The sequence below is a fragment of the Alnus glutinosa genome, chromosome 5 (assembly GCF_958979055.1).
Source record: "Alnus glutinosa chromosome 5, dhAlnGlut1.1, whole genome shotgun sequence".
Taxonomy (NCBI): Eukaryota; Viridiplantae; Streptophyta; class Magnoliopsida; order Fagales; family Betulaceae; genus Alnus; species Alnus glutinosa.
In genome coordinates, this window is record NC_084890.1 from 20,137,487 (window position 1) to 20,159,737 (window position 22,251).

Consider the following 22,251-nt stretch of genomic DNA (forward strand, 5'->3'; position numbering starts at 1 on the left):
GTTATGCGCGTCCGGATGAATTAAATTACCCGTCCGCCCGAAGGTGACAGCACATGTTCGGACGTGGAACAGATTCCGTTCAGACTCTAAAAAAAATGCACCGTCCGAACTGCTGAACTCCACCCGTCCGGACGCTCCACATTGAAACACCAAAAAGAGAAAAAAAAAAAAAAAAAAAAAAAAAAAAAAAAAAAACAACAACAACAACAACAACAACAACTGAGGAAAATTTGACAGAGATCAAATTTTTTCAAGTCAATGTCAGAACATGCATGTATAATCAACTGATAACACAATCATATAGCATCTCAAAACTAAACAGAGATATAAAAGAGAGTTGAGATTTCAATTAGCACAAATATTTTTTCTGGTCATAGAAAATTCAAATAGACAACTCAACTCACTCAATGCATGTGTGTGTGTGTGAAGACTCTTTTCCCACAAGGTATGACTTTCGATGACATGACATAGAGCAACTAGATTTTCTAGACAAGAGAGAAAATCAGTGACAGAATAGCCAAAAGTCAAACCTTAAAACTTGCTAGGGCCTAGCCGCCCTCATCTGATATACTTCCCCTGAGATGCAGCACCTAAGTGATTTACTTGTACCATGAAGGACAACGTAAATGTTTTACTTGCACGTAGAGGGCAAGGCATAAAGCAAATGTAGCACATAAGCAGTGAATATATATTTTAAAAGCATAGATTTCATACGATTAACTGCTTGTTTCTTATGGTGCTGCAAACTGTAAGGAGTGCCAGAGTTTTTAGGCTCTAGGTTTAACTAGCATGAGGCCAATTTGGTCATCTTATCAAGGACTTCTTCTCTTATCCAAAATTTCTAAAAGCAAAAGGTCAGAGAAGGAAAGATGTACCTTTAGGGGAGCCCGGGATAGTGCACTTTTTCATCGCATGAGGAAAGAAGCTATCCTACTTTTGCAAAAACAGGAAAAACACTTGGCCAATATAGTCATAAACTCTCAATTATATCTAAGCAGAGTAGATTAATGCTTACAGAATTGAGATATCAGGCAAAAATACATGCAATATCTAATAAGCCAAGAGAAAAAATATCCTGCAAACACTCCCCATATATATATATATATATATATTTATTATTATTATTTAAACAAAAACAACAAGCAATATGGAAATGACATCATATGCAAACGCAAGATCAAACCTGTGTACGCTCAATGATGCCAATACAGAAAAAACAGTTGCTCGACCTATTTTTTTCTGTCTTCCCCAAAAGGTACCTGCAAAGTTCTCTCAAGAACCATAGGGGACAAACACAGCTGGTTCCTAGATTGCATATAATAATATGTCAAGTAAAATAAGCAATCAAACCTGATGCCATAGGATTAGGAACCAAATCCTAGGCATGAACACCCGAATCTGCTAGGTGCGTCTGTACCCCCTCATGGGGTAGCTGTCCTTCTCGACCCAAGCCTGCCTTTCAGTGGGTGGTTGCTGGCATGACTGCATCATCCACTCCATCATGTTCTGCATCCAGATAGGAGGCTCACTGGAGTATTGCTCTTCTTTCATCTTCTGAGGCCTTCTAAACTGCTTGGGTTTGCTCTTGTAGGTGCCACTGTGATTGGCTGGTACAAACTGCTGCTTAGGCCGCTGATGCTGAGAAGCATGAGACCAAGGGGCTTGATACTGATGCCTTGGTGCTTGTCCCCATGGTGCTTGGTAAGACGCCTGATGCCATGGAGTCTGATGCTGGACTATAGGTCTAGTGTCATAATGAGCTTGTCTGGGCACTTCTTTCTTGGCTTTAGCCTTTTGTGCTTTCAGGAGGGAGCACTGAGGGCAAACATGCCCACTGAGACCGCAGTGATGGAAAATGGGAGGTCTTCTGATGGAATGAGGCTCCTGAGTGCCTGGAACATCATCGTTGACCTTTTCTTTCTTTTTATCTTCAACAATGGGAGGAGGCTTTGGGACTGTAGGTTTCACAAACACAGTCTTTGAGGAAGAAGGAACATCAGAAGAGGGAGATACATACCCGAGGCTAGTCTTCTCATTTGGGCTCTTCTGGATAGACAGCATACGAGTCAACTTCTCATCAGTGACTCTCTCTAGCTGGAGCTACGTCTCTAGTAGCTTTTCCTCGAGCTCTTGTACTTTGAGCCGCAATGAACTCTTCTTGGTCTGCAAACTATTCAGATCATTAAGGTGCTGCTTTCGGCCTTCCCTCAGCTTCTCATACTCTATGTAGAGTGTCTTGTAGTCCTCTTTGAGCTCTTCCTCATTATCACTATGCTCAGAGTAATACGAGTCTTCTTCTTCAACATGTGGGGCTACAAAGGCCAAAAAATTTTCAGACTCTGGAGCTTCTTCTTCTGACTCATCACTGAGAGTCACATTGTATGCTTTCCTTTTGCCCTTTTTAAGATTCCCGCAATCAGCCCAAATATGCCCAAAGCCTGAGCATTCAAAACATCGGGGTCCTCTAGGATCTTTCTTATCTTCTTCCTCAGGTTCAGCTTCTCTGGGAGATTTCTTTACTCTTTCAGAAAACTTCTTCTTGAACCGATCATTATTCATTAGTCTTCTAAAATTTTTGGCTAACATAGCCACAGCGTTTTCTTCATCCTCAGAGTCATCTTCAGATGATGCTTCTACCTTTTTCTTGGAAGCCTTTAGAGCAATGGTCTTCAATTTCTTGACCGGGGGCAGAGACAGCTCATATGTTTGAAGAGATCCCACCAACTCTTCAATCTTCATCTCCTCAAGATCCGTGCTTTCTTCAATGGTGGTCACCTTGATTCTGAAACGCTCAGGCAAAGATCTTAGAATCTTTCGGATGAGTTTTACATCCGAGATAGGTTTCCCAAGACTCACCATGGAGTTCCTCAGGTCACTCATCTTGGAGTAAAACTCTCCAAAGGTCTCTTCTTCCAACATCTTAATTTCTTCAAATCTTGAAATCAACATTTGAAGTTTGGCAGATTTAACAAGTTTCGTGCCTTCATATGTTGTTTCCAAGATTTTCCATGCTTCTTTGGCTGATTCGCAGTTTGAAATTTTGGCGAATTCAGAAGGAGAAAGTGCTTGGCATAGAGCATGGAGGGCTTTACCATTGGAAAGTCGGGCGTTTTTCAGAGGGACTGTCTCGAGGGTTGTATCCTCTGGTTTAGTCCAACCAGTTTTAACAATACTCCAACAGTCAATAGATTTTAAAAAGAACCGCATCTGAGCTTTCCAATAGCCATAGTTCGTACCATCGAAGGTAGGAACAGAATTAAGAGTTTGAGACATAGTAGCAAATAGAAGTAAAAAAAAAATGACACTCAAGAATTTAAAATTGAAAATTGAAATTGACTTCTAAAAATAAAGTGTGTGCAACAAGTGTCAACAAAAATTAAACACAGCGGAACATAAAAGACACACAGTTTTTTGTTGACGAAGTGGAAACTCAATCAAGAGAAAAACCACTCCGGGGCAGCCAAACCCAGGAATTCCACTATTCAGAGGACAAAGCTAGATACAAGGTAGTAACACTCACATTCACCCGATGCAGTGGTCGTACCTTGCTCTCTGACGTGTAACCCAACACGAACGCTTCCCAACCAGGTCTCCTACCTGAAGGGGTCTTCAATGGAATTCTTTATCTTAGAGCCGACCTCTAAGATAGACTTCAGATGTAGCACAGCACACTTGTAACGGCTTCAGAGGGATCTTGAACTTCTCTGAGCTCTTGTGGAATTCAATACCGAATTCTTGCAGTTCTCAATGCCAAGGGCCTCTATTTATAGGCTGAGGTGCAGAATGGGCGACTGCTGCAATATGTACGGACGCCGTCCGGACGGTGAACTTGAGCCGTCCGGAAGGGACAACTGTGCGACAGGATTTTTCAAAAATTTTGCTGAAAATCTTTCCTATTTAAGAGCCCCTTCCGGACGGTGAGACACTGACGTCCAGACGGTCGCATGTCTGCTGCAAGTAATTTCCATATAAGGCTTCGCGCGTCCGGACCAAGGGGGAAGAACGTCCGGACGGCAATTCTTCAACACGCAATTTCCATATCTGCTATGCGTGCATCCGGACCATGATAGTTAGACGTCCGGACGGTTGACGTAGAATCGGCAATTTACTTAACTGATGAGCGCGTGTCCGGACCAATGCTGACTGACGTCCGGACGGTATTATTTGAATTGCGATTCTTGCCTTATTTATGAGTGCGTCCGGACGGGAAACCAAGTCGTTCGGACAGTGTATCAATCTTCCTATATCTGAACTTGGAAAGAATCTGAAGCTGATCGATCACTGATGGACGTTCGGACGGGCTGCTGAGATGTCCGGACGGATGTAAGCTGGAACAAAAGCTTCTCGATATAGTGGAGGGTCCAGACGGAAGGGCACGTCGTCCGGACGGAACAGTAGACAGATGGGCATCTGGACGAGATGACTCTTCGTCCGGACGGCTGACAGGGAATCTGAATTCTTCTATCTTCAGTGCAGAGTCTTCTGAACATGCTCTGACATGTGGAAACCCTATTTACAGCATCTTTACACATAAGTGATTTTGTCCAAACACAGAATGAGGCCAAAATACTAACACCTTTAATCCACTAAAACTTGACCCAACGCTTGGAAATTGCTTAGGATGCTCCTAAGTGCACAAAACCTAAAGGAAAATGGAAAGTTAAACTCAATCTCTCAAGGATCAACCCAAAATCTAGAGAGACATGGGTTTTTGAATTTACCTCAAATCGAACGGTGAAAACGTAGATCTTGCTTTGAGAATCATGTTTCTGAAGTCGGATTTGAGATTGAAGGCTTGAATCTACCGGGATCTAAGGTTTTGTGGGAAAAACCCTAAGTGAGAGAGAGTATTTGTGAGAGAAAGAGAGAAAATCGAAAAAATAAGCTGAAGGCTTGCTTCAGCGTTTTTAACACAAGCCCGTCCAGACACACCATTAGCCTATCCGGACACACGTTTTGTGAGTCGCAGACGGGAACTTTTTGTAAGTCCCGTCCGGACACATGTTTTTGCCTGTCTGGACACGATTCACAGAAAAGTCACTACTGACTTTCTGCCAAGTCCGTCAAGACACCAAAATGGGTCTGTCTGGACACACTACACAAAAACTCACTAATGAACATTTTCTAAGTGTCCTAATCATATTTTTTCTTAATTTATGATGCAGGGGGATCCGAATCAGATGATGCTGAGTTGTCAGATTGCACATTGATGGCGCTGAATTACCTGGAGCAGGCAGATCAGCGCAAGATTGGAAAGAAATCGTGATCTAGCCTAATTGGGGCAATTTTTAAGTGCGCTGCAGTATTTTGGTCATAACTTTGGCTACAAGTATCCAATTCGCGCATATGACCCCAATTCGGAAAGCTCTCTTCGGCACGCACGTCGTGGCTATCCATAGTTCCCAGCCGTTCGGACGACGTGTCATACCATCCGGACGTCCTTCAAACTAAAGCATCATCCGTTCGGACGATGTGGATTTCCGTCCGGACACTCCTCTGTATCGAGAAGCTTCTGCTCCAGCTTGCATCCATCTGGACAATTCAGCAGCCCATTCGGACGACTCTCAGTGTTCAACCAAGCTTCAGATTTTCTTTCCAAAATCAAATATAGCAAGATTGCTGCAACCGTCTGAACGACGTGGATTCCGGTCCGGACGCGCTACTCCTTAAGGCAAGTTCGCAATTCAAACTCAACCATCCGGACGCCGGTCTACTATGGTCCGGACGCGCGTACAACAGATATGGAAATTGCGTGTAGAAGATCAACCGTCTAGACGGTCATCCCCATGGTCCGGACGCACGAAGCCTTAGTAAGGAAATTACTTGCAGCGGACATGCGACCGTCCGGACGACAATGCCTCACAGTCTGGACGCGGCTCTCAAACAGGAAAGATTTTCAGCAAAAATATCAAAATTTTGGTCGCACAGTTGTTTGTCCGGACGGCTCATGACCACCGTCTGGACGGCGCCCAGCTTTATCAAGCCAGACGCTCATTTGAGTCCTCAGACTATAAATAGAGACCTCTGTGCTTGAGAACTGCAAGAATTCGGTACTGAATTCCATTAGAGCTTAGAGAGTTATTTTGTGAGGTTATTGAGCTGAATTGTTCTCTCTAGAGCCGTTGTTGTGTGTGTTGTTGCTGCGCTTAAACTGAAGTCTATCTTAGGGGTCGGCCCTAAGGTAAAGGATTCCATTGAAGACCCCTTCAGGTAGGAGACCTGGTTGGGAGGCGTTCATGTTGGGTTACACGTTAAAGAGCAAGGTACGACCACTGCATCAGAGCTATGTGAGTGTTACTATCTTGTTTCTAGTATTGTCTTCTGAATAGTAGATATCTTGGGTTTGGCTGCCCCGGAGTGGTTTTTCTCATCTTGAGTTTCCATTTCGTTAACAAAAATTCTTGTGTTATTTATTTTCCGCATTGTTAATACTTTGTGCACACACTTGCCTTTATTTTAGAAGTCAATTTCATTTTTCACACCCAAACATAATCATAAACTTAACACCACAGTAACCACCTTATAATCATCTTATCCACTCAATCGACCAAACATCAAATAGCCAAGAATCCTCCCACCATCTATTATCAAATATATCACATGGCCAAAACACTATCCAACAACTAGGAACACTAATATCCATTCAAGTATGTCTAAACCAAATCATCATTTACACACACACCTAAAATCATCAATAATTCTTAACTTTCAAAATCTAGCCAACAATAGGTGAATCAGTCCAACCACAAAACAGGGGAAATTCTTGCTAAACACAAGTAATAGGAATCCAAACTCAAAATCATCAATACACTCAAAACAGGAAACATCATGCTATACACAAATCCAGTTAGCACAGTAAACAGACCTGAAACATATCTCGACCAAAACATCCAAATTCCATCACAGATCCGAAACACCCAACAATATTATCTAAGCATCACAGCAACCACTACCATAGCCCAACAAGAACAGGGACTCCTAAACCATGCGGCCATAACAAGAACCCAAATCCAGAAAACACAAGCATCACCCACTGCCGATCAAGAACACAAAACAAGGAGATCAACAACCACAATAATTTTCCCAAATCAGCCAAAAATAGTGAACCCCTAAAAAATCAAACCATAAATCATTACCCAAAATAAATCATCATAGGTTATAAGAAATTACCCCAAAGGTTTTCTCCACAAATCCACCAGAAAACATCACTAGCAGTCACCGGAAATCACATCAGTAACCGTCGAAAAATGCCCATGGAGAACCGGGTCTCCTCTCGGGTTCGGCTCACGGGTCGCGGGTCCAAGCTCCTGGGTTTGGCGGTTGCTCGGGTCACCGGGTCTACTGGCTCCTCCATCGCCGAATTTCGCGTCTCAGGCCGCCGATTCGTCTCTGGTTCCCCAAAGTTCGTTAATGGAGGATCGGGTCCTCACGGGTTCACGAACCGCCCGGGTTCTCTCTCTCGGTCTCTGTCTCTCCTTCTCTCCCGATCTCTCGGTCTCATCTCTCTGTTTCATCTCTCACTCTCCCGATCTCATCTCTCTCTCTCTCATTCTCTCCCATCTCAACTCTCTCTCTTTGTCTCGCATCTCTCAATCTCTCTGTCGGTGGGTCTGGCGAGAAGAAGAACAGAGGAGGAAAGAAGAAAGAAGAAGAAAGAAGTGAAGAGAAGTAAGAAAGAAGAAGAGTAGTGCATCGGTTCTATAGGCAGGGGGGACAGTGAGTCATGCGGATGAGTCACCGAGCAATCATGACAGTGATGAGTCATGATGCTAAGTCATCAAATGAAATGATGACTTTATAAAATATTAGTAGATATTATGATTAACCTATGGTTAAGTTCTATCTTAGTTAATTTAACCTGAGTTAATCCATAGATATTTATTTAAAACTTACTAACTACATTTTTACCATAGATATTTATGGATATTTTTAGAACGGATCTTTACCATTTTAATCTAACTCATTAAATTACAATCTAAGCCCGTTTTGAATCTAGTTAGTTTCATTGTTAATATTATTATCTCAATAATATTATAACACCATATATATATATATATATATATATATATATATATATATATATATATATATATATATATATATATTACACAATAATATTACACACAGTGAATATTGCACATTAATATTATTCAATAATATAATCGTATCAATTAGTCCACTGAATAATTCAGTCTGCTATTAGATAGTCCTATAATATTATTAGAGTCTAATAATATTATTCTTTATTTATAAAATTACAGTTTATAAATAATAAGACCAAGGAATACTTATTTTCATAAATATTCGTGTATTCCTTATTATTTATCGGGGATTAAAATACCGTTTTAAAGCCACGTATTTTATTAACTACTAGATGTGAACATTGTTTCTTACAATATTAAGCCGTTCGAATGTCGAGTCTTGAGAATCGGTCGTCAATTCTAGACTTGTCTATTTTATTAAGTCTTAAATTCTAATTTAAGACATTTTATTTAATTACTTAAAATCTGGGGCGCTACACCCACATTGCCTAGTTATTAAATGAAACTGGGCTTTATAAGAAATTCAAGGGAAACTCCAAATTAACTAGTCCTTTTGGGGTGATAGCGCATATGTGGATAGTGCTTTTCTTTGGTGTTAGTATTTTATGTTGGCTACATTCTGGATAACAAAAAACACTTTTATGTAATGGTTGCAAATTAACAGGATGATCGGTTCTTATTCAGAGTCTTCATGTGTTCAGACAGTGTTCATTTCAAGCCATGTGACTGGCCACAAGTTTCTAGAAGATGTCCATAAAAATTCCCAGCAAATTCCAAGCCAAATCAACCGGTTCTTGTGCAACCGTCTGGACGAGCCTTTTAAGGCGTCCAGACGCCCCTTAGTGTCCAGTAGATTGAGTTGAAGACGTCCGGCCGATAGAGCAACACCGTCCGGACGCTAGGTCAATCATTATTCTACACTGAGTTGGATTTCAGAAGTCGACACTGTTAGGGAAGTCTCTGCAAGTCGTCCAGACGACGTGGCAACACGTCCGGACGCTATCCAGCATTTCAGAATATTCCAATGTTCCGTTCAAACGCAGAAATGAGTTATAGCGAAGACTGTCTGAACGCTCGACCAAGCAGTCCGGACGTGGACCTGATAAGGATAGAATTGCGCTGTTTTTGAAAGGCAATCGCAGAAGACCGTCCGGACGTAGCTATCTTCCGTCTGGACGCTCGACAGCCAGAATATGATTTTTAGCAGTTTTAGGTTTTCTTTAAGCCTATAAATAGAGGGCTCTAGGCTTGTAAATTGTATGAATTCTATATCGAATTCCATAGTGCTTTGAGAGGGTGTTTAGGGAGAATCGAAGATTCGCTAGCTCTCAAGTCGTTGCCGGTGTGTGCTCAACACTTCATATGAAGTCTGTCTTAGGGGTCAACCCTAAGGTAAAGGGATCCATTAAAGACCCCTTCAAGTATGAGACTTGGTTGGGAAGCGTTCACGATAGGCTTCGTGTTAGAGTTAAATGTATGACTACTGCATAAGAGTATGTGAGTACGAGTGTCTTGTAACTAGCTTTGTTTTCAGTATAGTAGATACCTTGGGTTTAGCTACCCCGGAGTGGTTTTTCTCTTCACAGAGTTTCCACTTCATAACAAATATCTTGTCTTCTTTATATTCCGCATTTAAGATATTTTGTTGCACACAAACACACACACTTGGTAGATAGAAGTCAATATTTATTTTTCACTTGGGTCGTTACAAAGGCAACCCAGACAGCTTTGCCCTTTAACTTCAAAACTCTGCCGCGGGAGAGGGGCTTAGATAGATCTAGTTTTATTTGCACTTGCAGAAATTCTCCCCAACTCACTCCTACCTCATCTGTATCCATCACCTCTACACGTCCCACCAAGGAGCCAATTTGATAACCTATGTCTTTGCCCATACAAGCTAGCGGTAAGTTGTACATGCGTACCCAAAACGCTAGGAGTGGGCTAAACCAACCCATACCCACACTACCTGACCCGTCCGCCCCGCCTCACAAAATCGGATTATCTGTGTAGGGCGGGTCATCGGTACAACATTTTTAAAATCTCAGGTACCCGCCCCGCCCCACACATCTAACACTAAGGCCTAAAAAACCCATAAAATACCCACTCTTAAAACAAACCCTAAACTTCCTCTACTTCGTCAGTCGTCTCATCTCTGCACTGTTCCCTTTTAGTATTGTGAAGCGTCTTATGTTTTCTTCCAGGATAAGGATATTACTTTAGACGGTGAATATGTAAGGGAAGGATTAACATATGTTGTCTCGGTCAAGGTTCCAAATCTAGAGTTCGAAGGACAAACAAAGGTACTGGCTATTTTATAATTATCTAATCTAAGTACTGGACAAGCTCAGGATACCCTTCCCAATTGTATTTGAGCGGCCCATCTTTCCCCACCAACCCCCACCAAGTGTCAACCATAACTCCTTCCAATCTGGCGCTCTTCAACGCCATCAAGCTGACATTCATGGCTCACGGCTTGTTTAGATTCCCTTTGTGCGTCAATGTGTCGAGCGGCAGCATCACAAACACAAGGACCCTTGAATCATTATTGGTGATGTGGCCGCCTACCTCGCTTTGCCCAACCCCGTTCAATTCGCCTCTCCACAACCCACCCCTTCCAACCTTAGACCTGACAGATACTGCTTACCGTAGTTGGGCCACGGGTTGGGTTTTTACAACTCGCAGTGTGCGGGTCCGGGTGCCAAAATGGCTAATACCCGGTCCGCCCTGACCCGTTCCCACCCTTACAAAATGTTGCTTTGTCAAATTCAATCTGGGTCGGTGGTGTTAAACCATCAAAATCCTCTACAGAAAATAGACTTCCCTCAAACACCCATGGTCTACCCTCCAATGCACGAGTTTTATCCCATACATATTCGAATTCAACATGAAACAGATTCTCCCCCAGCATTTTAAAAGAGGTTGTTCCTGTAGGTTGCCACCCCCGTATCAGGGTAGATTTAATGATTTCCTTGCTAACCATCCGATCTGCAAGCAATTTCCCCACCAAGCAAGCTTGGCCACGAACCACAATCTCTTCTAGTGCCTGATCTTGGACCTCCACTCCCAAACTTTCTTCCTCCGATAACAAGAAATTGCCCCATAATTTGGTGAGTTTTGTCGCCATGTTACACCACACAAAAAGTTCAGTGCTAGTTCTAGGTTCTTTCATGGTCTATGAATAGACCATAAAGCAGGTTCCTTCTCCTCTAGGGTTTCAATCCTAGAGAGAAAAATAAAGATTACAAGATTACCTTATTAGAGCACTAGTAGCAGTTACCCTATAATGGTTATCTTCCCCATATTTAGGGAAAATTTTAGAAAAAATCACAAAATAGCTCCCACAACAGATTCCCTAAATATACATAAAGGAATTGGGTAGCTACAGTAATTTCTTATGTATTGGGTAGCACTGTAGCTACCCCATACATTATTTTACTAAAAAAAACAAACATCTCTCTCCTCTCTCCTTCGGGTACAAACCTCTCTCACCCTTTCAGCCCCGCCGAACTCGTTCTCCCACCGTTCTCCGTCGAGTAAATGCCAGTGCCCGACCGATTCAAAAAGAACTCGTTCTCCCACCATTTGCATAGTAGCTTCAAGAAGAAGAGCTGCAGTTCTAGCAGGAATTTGTAGGAAAATGGCATTTGGGCTTCTGCAGGGGCTTTTAGTCGGAGACGAAAAATTGAAGAGTGGGGACTTTCAAGGTTTGGGGAGTCTTGGAAAGAGAAAAAGCAAGCATTTTTACATAAGTTTCCAGGAAAGCTTGGGGTTTCAGAGATGAGTTTTCGCTTTTTGACTTGTAAATGAGTCTTGAATGAAGGCCTTTTGAGAGAGACGGAGAAGACGCAGATGAGAGAGAGAGAGAGAGAGAGGACGGTTAAGAGGAGAAGACGGCAAGACGCAGAGACAAGTTGAGAGAAAGAAGAAAGACGGAGAAGAGAGAGTTGAGAGACGATCATTTTTTTGGAATTAAAAAAAAATTATTAAAAGTAAAAAAAATTATTTTAATGATATAGGGAAAATTAAGAGAATCTATTGTGGACTGTATTTAGATAGGGAACTAAAAAGTAGTTTTGTTCTCTAAATTTAAGAATAATGATTCGGTGTCTACTGCTAATGCTCTTAGCTTGTGGTTTCGTGTTGGGATAATTGTCTTCTTATAATAGTTGAATTATAAGACTCTTAACAATAATGCAAGAAACTATTTTTTTATTTCATAATGTTACGTAGTAGTTTAATCAATTTTTAGATTAGTTATTATTAAAAAAAATTAATTGAAATTGTTACGTTAACATTATAAAATAAATGTGGAATAAAAATGTGAAATATAATGATAAAAAAAAAAAAAACCATGAAAGAATTTCTTTATTCTCCCCGTCCTCTCTTCCCTCTTAGTGGAATTTGTTTCGTTTCCCTCCAACCTTCGAAGCTAAGGCCGCCGCTACAAACCACAGTCCACAGAATGGAGTTCGGAGGGTCAGATTCCAGTGGCCGCGAGTTCAAGAACGCCGACGAAATGTGGAGGGATCAGGCCGGTGATCCCAGCAAGAAGACTGAGTGGTACCGCCAAGGCGTCGGCTATTGGCAAGTATGTACACTTTTTTTTCTTCCTAATATATAAACCCTCTAATTCTCTGTTTTGCTTTTTTGCTTTTCGTGTTAAGTTATGGTTCTTGGAACATTTTGGGTGTGTTTCAAATGGGTTTGTATTTTTGTGTAAAAAAAAGGGCGTGGAGGCATCGGTGGATGGGGTCTTGGGAGGGTATGGGCATGTGAATGAGGCGGATATTCAGGGTAGCGAAGCTTTTCTCAATACCCTCTTGTCTGAAAGATTCCCCAATGCTGGCACAGACTCCCACCTCGTTGCTCTTGGTACATACTCCCTCTCTCTCTCTCTCTCCGTGTATGTGTGTGTTTCAAGTTTGATAATTTCGGTTCATTGCTAAGTTTGTTTAGTCAAATTTTATTGTGAACTCGAATGTTGGTATGTTATAATTTCAAGCAAGCAAGCCAAATGACAATACATAGAGATAAATGTTGGAAAATGTTTTGATAATTGGTAAATGAAACTTGTGCTTGCCGATTGTCATGGTTACTAATTGTTGAGATGGTAAAATTATTAAGCCACTTGTAAAAAGTTTACTTAGTACATCTGAATATAGCTGATTTTTCCTGCCATTTTCCAGAAAGATAGCATCCTGAACTTGTTCCGCTCTCTCTCTCTCTCTCTCAAGAAGTCAGTCTCACTTTTATGAAGAGGGGCAGAATTGTTGTAGGATTGTGTATCAATATCATTGTGGTGAGATGGAGAGCTATGGAGGGTTTCCAACATGTATTATGATATGCATTTACCAAATGTGTACTTAAGCTCAATTTCTTAGTCTAGATTCTTATTGCAGTGACAGTAAATAAATTATGTTTTGACTGAAGAGGCCTTGATATTAATATTGATAGGGACCTGGATTCTGGCAATCATATAAGGTGGATCTAGACTGATTTTTAGAAGAATCTTAAAATTATACGTGCAAAGATTTTCAAATGTCCTTCTTGATTTGACTGTGAGCGAGCTGATATGTGATTTATCTAAAGTTTTGGTAAAAATTCTTGCATTCATGTTGGTGGATCAAAGATTACTTTTGACGTCACTGAATGTTAGTGTCCATGGTTCTTGATCTCTAGACAAAAAAGATCTATTTTTGTTCGCAAAGGACCAAACAAAGGAAAAAAGTAACAAAAAAAGGAAAAAAGAAAAAGTAGTGTGGCCTACTAATCAAATTAGCTGAATGAAGAGCTGAGTGTCTTCCATTGAATTACTGACAAAGACAGACAAAACAGAGGATGCTGCCATGGGAGACGTGATAGGCTTGGCCTCCATCATGTTGGTTTTCTTTAATAAGTCCAGAATATACCTGCGTTGTGAGAGGAGAAGACCTGACTTGGCTGGCAACACTTCCACACCAAGAAAGTAATGAAGATCACCTAAGTCTTTAACTACAAAATCAACACTTAGAAGCTGATGTAGTTCGGCAATTGCAGCAGGGGCAGAGGCTGTGATAATGACGTCATCTACATATATGAGTAGATACATGGTGACAGATTTGTTGCGGTAGATAAAAAATGAAGAATCTGCCTTGGAGCTCGTGAATCCAAGTTGGATTAATTTTTCACTAAGACGCGAAAACCAGGTGGGAGGGGGGGGGGGTGTTTTAAACTGTATAATGCTTTATGCAGCTTGCAGACATGGTCGGGGTAGCTTGGGTGAACGAAACCCGGTGGTTGAGACATGTATACCTCTTCGGATAGGAAGCCATGAAGAAAGGCATTCTAAATGTCTATTTGCTTGAGATACCAACCTGTAGAGTAAGCAATAGATATGACAGTTCTTATAGTCGTGGGTTTAACAATTGGGCTATAGGTTTCACCATAGTTAATGCCAGCTTGATGAAATCCTTTTGCAACTAGACGAGCTTTGTGGCATTCAACAGAACCATCGGCCTTCTTTTTTATTTTAAAGACCCATTTGCAGCCCACAATATTCTTGGCTGCCATGGGAGGAACAAGTGACCAAGTCTGGTTTTGTAGTAAGGCATTGAACTCTATCTGCAATGGCATTTCTCCACTCAGTGATTGGTGCAGCATTCGAGAAACATGTAGGCTCTACCAGTGTTGATGTAGACATGGACAACAGGGCGTGAGACACAGGATATCTGATGGTACCATCCGTAAGTTTCCGAGTCTAAACAATGTTATTTTGAGCTCTTGTCCTCATAGGTTGAGTGTGAGGAGGAGGATCCATGGATTGAGAATTAGTCATACTTGGTTTTGTAGTAGGAGATGGAGGGATATTGGAGGTTGTTGATGTAGATGGAGGACTGGAGGGATGGACAAACGAAGGAGTTGGATATGCTGGTGTGTGGAGAAGTGGAATAAAAGGAGTAGGCGTGGATGCATGTGGAACTGAAAGTGGGGATGGAGTGGCAAAGGGAAACACAATTTCATGAAACACCACATCCCGTGATATATACATCCGACCTAACTCAGTATGATAGAACTTATAAACTTTGTGGTTTGGGCTGTAGCTTAGGAAGACACATTGTTTAGAACTAAGAGAAAATTTATGAGTTATATGGTCTAAGATTAGGAAAGCATGCACACCCAAATTTTTTAAGAAATTTGTAGTCAGGGTTGCGAGAAAAGAATTTTTCAAATGGTGATTTATTTTTAAGTAATGGAGTAGGCAACCGATTGATGAGGTAGCAAGAAGTGAGCCACGCCTCATCCCAAAAGGATGTGGGAAGATGATTGTCGGCGAGGAGAGCCAACGTGGTGTCTATGAGATGCCTATGTTTTTGTTCAGCACATCCTTGTTGTCGATGCGTATGAGGACATGAGACATGATGAAGGATGCCAATTGATTGAAAATAGGTATGGAGGTTGCGGTATTCGCCACCCCCAGTCAGGTTGTACCATTTTAATTTTAGAGTTTAGTAGGCGTTCAATCATTGTTTGATATTTTGATAATGACAGGTATAACATCAGATTTAGATTGAATGGGCAAGTAAAGCGACTAAAAGCATCTATAAATGAAACATAATATTGGTTTCCATTGATAGAAAGAGTTGAGGAGGGCCCCCATATATCTGAAAAAATTAAATCTAAAGGCTTACACGTTATTGAAGTAGAATATAAAAATAGCAATTGATGTCCTTTGGCCTGAGGGCAGGTAGCTTAAGGAATTGATGCCTCATGAGAGAAAACTGGAAGATGAAACTTGGATAGGATTCAATTGACAGTGTGAAGAGCGAGATGACCTAAGCGCTTGTGTTAGTGATCAGTGGATATCCGCTCACCTACAAGGGCTTGTTTTATTGAAGAGGAAGTAGCAGACAAAGGATTGAGTTGGTAGAGACCATCCTTAATTGGTCCTTGATGAAGAGGGATCCCGGTTTGACAATTCTTAATCACAAAATAAGATGAACGAAATTCAAAAAATACTGAGTTATAATGAGCAAATTTATGAATTGAAAGACGATTATTGCAAATTAAAGAGACATGAAGAAGTTCTTTAAGCAGATATTGACGACCGGTAAGAGGAAGAATAACAGAACCAATATGAGTAATAGGCAAACCTGTTTTGTTTCCTACACGAATTTGATCCTGACTGGTGTAGTCCTCAGAGGAGAGATTGAGGTTCTGGAGATCACTAGCGATGTGATGTGTTGCCCCAGTGTCGGAATACTAGTTGTCGTCAGTGGACAATCTTGGAGAGGAGTAGAGTGCATGTAGGCTGTGTTGAGTCTCAGATGAAGAGGCTGAGTCATGCCTCTGATAGCACTGTAGTGCAGTGTGGCCCAGTTTGCCAAAAATTTGATATGTAGGCTGAGACAAAGTAGAATTCTCAGTGGAGAAGTAAGAACCACGACCTTGGTTTGCTGATGAAGAGCCACGGCCACGATAAGAGTTCTGTCTAGCAGACGAGTATGACGAGCCACGGCCGTGGTAGCCTCGGCCTCTAGACATGGTAGACCGAGCAGAGAGATAAGCAAGGGGTTGAGACGGCTCACTGAGGGGAAGCTGCTGTTCAACATGCATCTCATGGGCAAGGAGATGACCATAAAGTTCATCGATAGAGAGGGGATCCACACGCCTTGTTACGGAGGTAACACACGGGTTATACTCGGATTCGAAACCTTTGAGAAGAAAGGAAACATTCTCAAGGTCGTTCAATGGCTGTCCTGCAGCAGCTAGAGTGTCGCCCAAAGTTTTGATAGTTTAAAAATACTCTGTAATGGAAGAGTTCCCTTTCTTGACCATGGCTAGCTGAAAGTAAATTTGCATGACACGGGATTGAGCTTCAGAGCCTAATGGTGACCAATGTGCTCAATAAATCTTGCGCAGTAGCACACCCTACGGAATGAACAACGTAGGGCTCAGTGAGCATGGAAATCAGCATGCTAAGGATCATTTGATTTCTTTGGCACCAGGCGAGATACGCTGGATTGACCATGGTGCTAGAAGCATCCGCTTCGGTGCTGGTATTGGGGATGATTTGGGCAGGAGGCAGAGATGAGCCATCCAAGAACCCAAACGCATCTTGTCCTTAGATGTAGGCATGAAGCTGTGTTCTCCAAGTTATGAAATTTCCTTTGGAGAGCTTGATATTTAGAGAGTGATTCATTTTGGGGACGGTGAAGACGACAGACACGGGATTGGTTGGGTGGTGCGGTGAAGCCATGTAAGACATGGTAGAGGCAGAATCAGCCATGAAGATGAAAGACGTTAGTCTATGGTAGGCTCTGATACCATATGAAGATACAATAATATTCAGCAATAATCTGAATTGCCTTGTTCATCTACGTGAGCTTTCATAGATTTATATACAGACTACAATATACAACATTAACTATAACTCTACCTCTTCCATATCTACACAAGGAACTATACTAGAACTATAACTCTTCCTCATCTATACATTGAGTTCAAGTTATATTAGGATTCAAAGTATTCCTATCTCTATCTCTAGTCTTACAGATTGAATGATTTTGTTCTTGACTAGATGAGTCCTGTGATGATAAGGTATGTGCGTTAATAAGCTGCTCCTTACCTTTTTCAAATTGGTCATTTGCAGCAATAATAATGGTGGAAAAACTATCTGAAAGCTTGGGTTAGAAGGTGTCAAACTGCTAGTCTGAAGCGTATTGTTTTATTCTTCTTTAAAACTTCTAAACAGATCAAAGGATATATCATACATATTCTCGATATTCAGTTTAAACATTACACATATTTGGCACATATGCTATTGCATATGCGTGCTGGATTAGCGTTTCTGTTGGTTATGCAAATTTTTACCAAAGCTCAAACTGCTGCAGATTGTGGTTCTGGCATTGGGAGAGTTACCAAAAATCTTCTCATAAGATATTTCAATGAGGTAAGGTCCGTTTTTCTCCCTTATGTAATTTTTTCAGTGTAACTTTTAAAATTGCTATATAAGCATTTCTCTGATAATCTGGTCTTAACAAAAGTTTTGACTAATAGTGCATGTTGTAATTGTATATGGTATGATCGGATTAGAATGGATGCAATACATTGCTGCAATGTGCTGTGCATCTCTACTTTTTTTTTTTATTAGTCCAAAAAAATCCTGTTATTTTTTAAATAATAAATCATTGATAAGTGAGAGCGACAACCTAATTACACGGGAGACTATACAAATAAAGCCCTTCGAAAAGAGAAAAGGAAAAAGAAAATAATGTAAGAGGAAGACAAATAGGATGGGTTGCTTGAGAAAATAGAAAGAAGATTGGCTACTCGGAAGAAGATTTACTTGTCTCGGGGTAGTCGTCTTACCCTAATCAAGAGCACGTTATCTAGCTTACCTACTTATTGTCTCTTTTTCCTTTACCAGCCGGTGTAGCTAGGTGGTTGGAATGCCTTCAAAGGGATTTTCTTTGGGATGGACTAGGCAATGAACTAGAAGATTATCTATTCCTCAATTCCCAGGGGAGCGTTGGGTATTAAAAAACTCATGTTATTCAATAAAGCTTTACTTGGTAAATGGTGGATATTTGTGCAAGAGGAGACTTCTCCATGGAGATAAGTGATTGTTGAGAAGTATGGGGTCCTGAGTGGGGGTTATTGTTCATAGGCAGCCCAAGGGCCCAATAGGATATGTCTTTGGAAGAATATTAGGATGGTTGGGGAATCTTCACCAAATTTGGCATTGTTTGTTTCAGTGTAAAATCTTTTCCCACTTTGGGGTGTTTGGAGTGGTTAAATTTTTTATTTTTTGTTTGACCAAGGAAAATAAAGCCAATTAGGCGTAAAATGATTTACGCTTCTCACCTTCATAAACCATTTTTCGCCCTCTCTCCCTCATTGCAAGCCATCTTATTCTTGCACTCTCTCTGATGTAGAATGAAGAAAGAATATTAGTTTAAGTTTTATTTAATTTTTAAGAGTTGGTATTATTTTGTAATGGTTAGTAGTATTTAATTTATGTTTTAAGAGTCAACATTTAATAATGAGCTTGGCCCAAAAGTCAGTCAATTTAGGGTTAGGGTTTCTGTTAGAGTCTATTTAAAGTCTTTTGTAACCCTATGATTTAGACTATGAGACATATTATGATTTATGAAAACATATGTTTTGTTTGAGATGTGATTTTCTTCTCTTTTAGTGAATGAGACTCTGCCAAGACCAGTGAGACTCTGGTTCAACCGCTTCTTATCGTTATTTTGGTGATACTCTAAATTAACGTAAGAATTATCTTTATTAATGTTGTTCTTGACCTCTTTTGTGAAAAATCCTTTCCGTCTTGCATCAATTTTGGTATCAGAGCAAACACAGTTGTTTTCCATAACAATCGTCTGATCCCCTGCCTTAATCCCCAACAAATTCCACACCCACAAGTCCAACACCATGACAAGAGTCATGACTGCCACTGTCCACCATCACAAACGTCCTTATTGCCGCCCACAGTACACCGTGAAACCCCGCCAACCGCTTCCATACTGCCCAAACCATGGCTGGTTCAAAAAAAAAAGAAAAAAGAAAAAAAGCGCTAGCGCTGCATCACCTAGTTCCCTTGTGTTGCCGTATAGGTGTCTTGGATGTTGAATCAGTGAAGGTAGCTTATTGAAATTGTTGATTTTGCTGTAATCGGTTGAAATCATGGGTGAGTTGGTGTGGGTTTTTGTTTGGTTGTCTTAGGGCAAATCTGGACGGTTGCGTGGAAGCCAATTGACATGGATTTGGGTTATGGGTGCTTTGATGTTGTACTGGTGCCGTAGATTGTCAATTGCTTGAGAAAGCAATCTAGTCTTAAGCTCTTGTACCAAAATTGACGCAGGATGGAAATGATTTTTCACAAAAGAGGTAAAGAACAACAAAAAATAAAGATAATTCTTATGTTAATTTACAGTCTCACCAAAATAACGATAAGGAGTTGAACTAAAGTCTCACTGGTCTTGGCAGAGTCTCACCACCAAAAGAGAAGATAAATCACATCTCAAACAAAACATATGTTTTTATAAATCATAATCTGTCTCATAGTCTGTCTCATAGGCTTACAAAAGACTGTTTAAATAGATTTTGACAGAAACTTTAACCCTAAATTGACTGACTTTTGGGCCAAGCCCATTATTAAATGCTAACTCTTATAAATTAAATGGTACTTAAACTAACATTCTTTCTTCATTCTGCATCACTCTCTCCCTCACGCACGCCCATCCTTGCACTCTCTCTCTCTCTGAGCCCCATCCCATTCAGACCTCTTTGCACGTACGAACTCCCCGATGCCCAACCCGTAAGTCTATTGCTGCTGCCGTGGTGGGGCCTCTTACTGCCAAAGTGCCAGCACTCGGTCCAACACTTGGTACAAATCCCGTCCTGATCCTTCACAAAGCAACAAGGAGAGCCACTCGAATGAGCGAGAAATGAACAATGGTCAGCTGAACAATGAAAATGGCAGCGGACCATTGCGCGTGACCAACCAAATTTTGATTTTATAAGTTTGTGTGGGGAGGGTGAGGTTGAAGAGGTTGTGGAGCATATGGGTTGAGGTGTTGGTGCTGATTATAGTGTTTTCTATGCGTTGTTGGATTCGTGTGGGAATTCTGGCCCCCTTGGAATCAATGTACTTACCATTTCTTACCATTGCGTCTTTAGGGACGACTCTGTTGACTATGACATTCATAATTAGAGAAACACAAAAAAGTCTTCTTTTGTGTACTTCTTGGTCCTGCCATCACTCTTTGTAGACGCAAAAGGTTGTGCTCAGCTAGTAAGGCTTCTAGTATTTTGGGGGTGCTGAATTAGGGGAGTTTGCAGATTTGCTCCTTTCCACCCAGGCCCACCGCACCCCTTCTCTCTTTTTCTTCTTGGAAGAAAATAAACTTCAGTGACTTGTTTCATCTTTTTTATTTATTGTTTTTCTGGCTTCACTTTCTATCTACTTCATACATTCACCTTAGGGCCTATTATTTATTCACAGTTACATCTACAAAGATTAACATAAAAAATCCTGGTTGACTGAAGCCATATAGATTCCTACATCTTGTGTCCTTTTGAGGGTTGTCTTTTGTTCGAGACAGGCCGTCATTACCTATTTAACATGGACACTCCTACATTTTCTATTTTCATGTTTGGATATTAAGATCTCTGCCCATGCTTGGTAACGGCTGCACCTTATTTCATGTTTATGGAGGTTTCAGCAGATGCCGAGGCTCCTGCTTGTGTCTCACTTACATGGTGCCTATCATTGTTATATAACATTAATAGGGATTATTACCTGAAGTAACCTGTTCATGATTTGAAACATGTGATTTAGCTCATTTATTATATTTGATTGTATATGTTTTTTTTCCCCTGAGATCCAGGTCGATCTTCTTGAACCTGTATCACATTTCTTACAGGCTGCCCGTGAAAGTTTGGCTCCTGAAAATCATATGTTCTCAGATATACACAAAGCCACTAATTTTTTTTGCATGCCTCTCCAGGTAATGAACTTGGATATCTAATATCCATATAAATGAGCATAAAGGATTATTATTATTATTATTATTATTATTTTTAATTTATAGATATATATATATATATATTTTTTTTTTTTTAAAAAAAACAAGTAATCAAAATATCATAAAAAGCGAATAGCGCTAACTCAGGTACACGAGGAGTATACAAGAGAAACACCTAGGTAGGAGAAAAAGAATAAGAAAATCATGAAAACTAAGCACAAAAAGAGTTGCAAACGCCGCAGTCCAAAGATAAAGAGTGAAAAAGAAAAGCGACTCAAGCTCTACCAACGTCCTCTTGCAGTCCAACGAAGACACCATATTTGATAATGAAGAAAAAATTGCCAGAAAACATAACCTAATATCTAGGCATGTAAACCCTTAAGTTACTTACGTTCTTGTTGTTGTTTCTTCTTCTTCCCCACTTCCCCCCCTTTCTCAAAGGTGTTATCAAATTTTTTAGTAGGCAAATTGTGGAGCATTTGGTTGTCACATGGAACTAAAATGATTCATTTTATTTGAATGAAAAACTTGGTCTTGTGTAATGGATCTTTTTCTTTCGATAAGTCAAATCATTAAACAGTGCCAAGGGGACACCACCTGAGTACATCAGCATTATACAAAAAGAAGATAACTAGAAGACAAAGAAAATACAAATTAGTCATGTAACAAATCAATGAATACTAGAAAATGTTCTAATT

At 40.6% G+C, this 22,251-nt stretch overlaps 1 protein-coding gene across 4 annotated transcripts in view; it reads left to right on the plus strand.

Annotated features, from left to right (window-relative positions):
• The first annotated feature begins 12,387 nt into the window (after positions 1-12,387).
• Positions 12,388-22,251, plus strand: part of LOC133868675 (alpha N-terminal protein methyltransferase 1) — a 50,398-nt gene continuing 40,534 nt past the window's right edge. For 3 of the 4 annotated variants that reach the window (XM_062305640.1, XM_062305642.1, XM_062305643.1), the window contains exons 1-4: positions 12,388-12,630; positions 12,770-12,914; positions 17,912-17,970; positions 21,416-21,535. In XM_062305640.1, coding sequence (XP_062161624.1) covers positions 12,394-12,630; positions 12,770-12,914; positions 17,912-17,970; positions 21,416-21,535 — 561 coding nt within the window. In that variant the 5' untranslated portion in view covers positions 12,388-12,393. The remainder of the gene's footprint in view (positions 12,631-12,769; positions 12,915-17,911; positions 17,971-21,415; positions 21,536-22,251) is intronic. The other variant, XM_062305641.1, reaches the window with a different exon arrangement.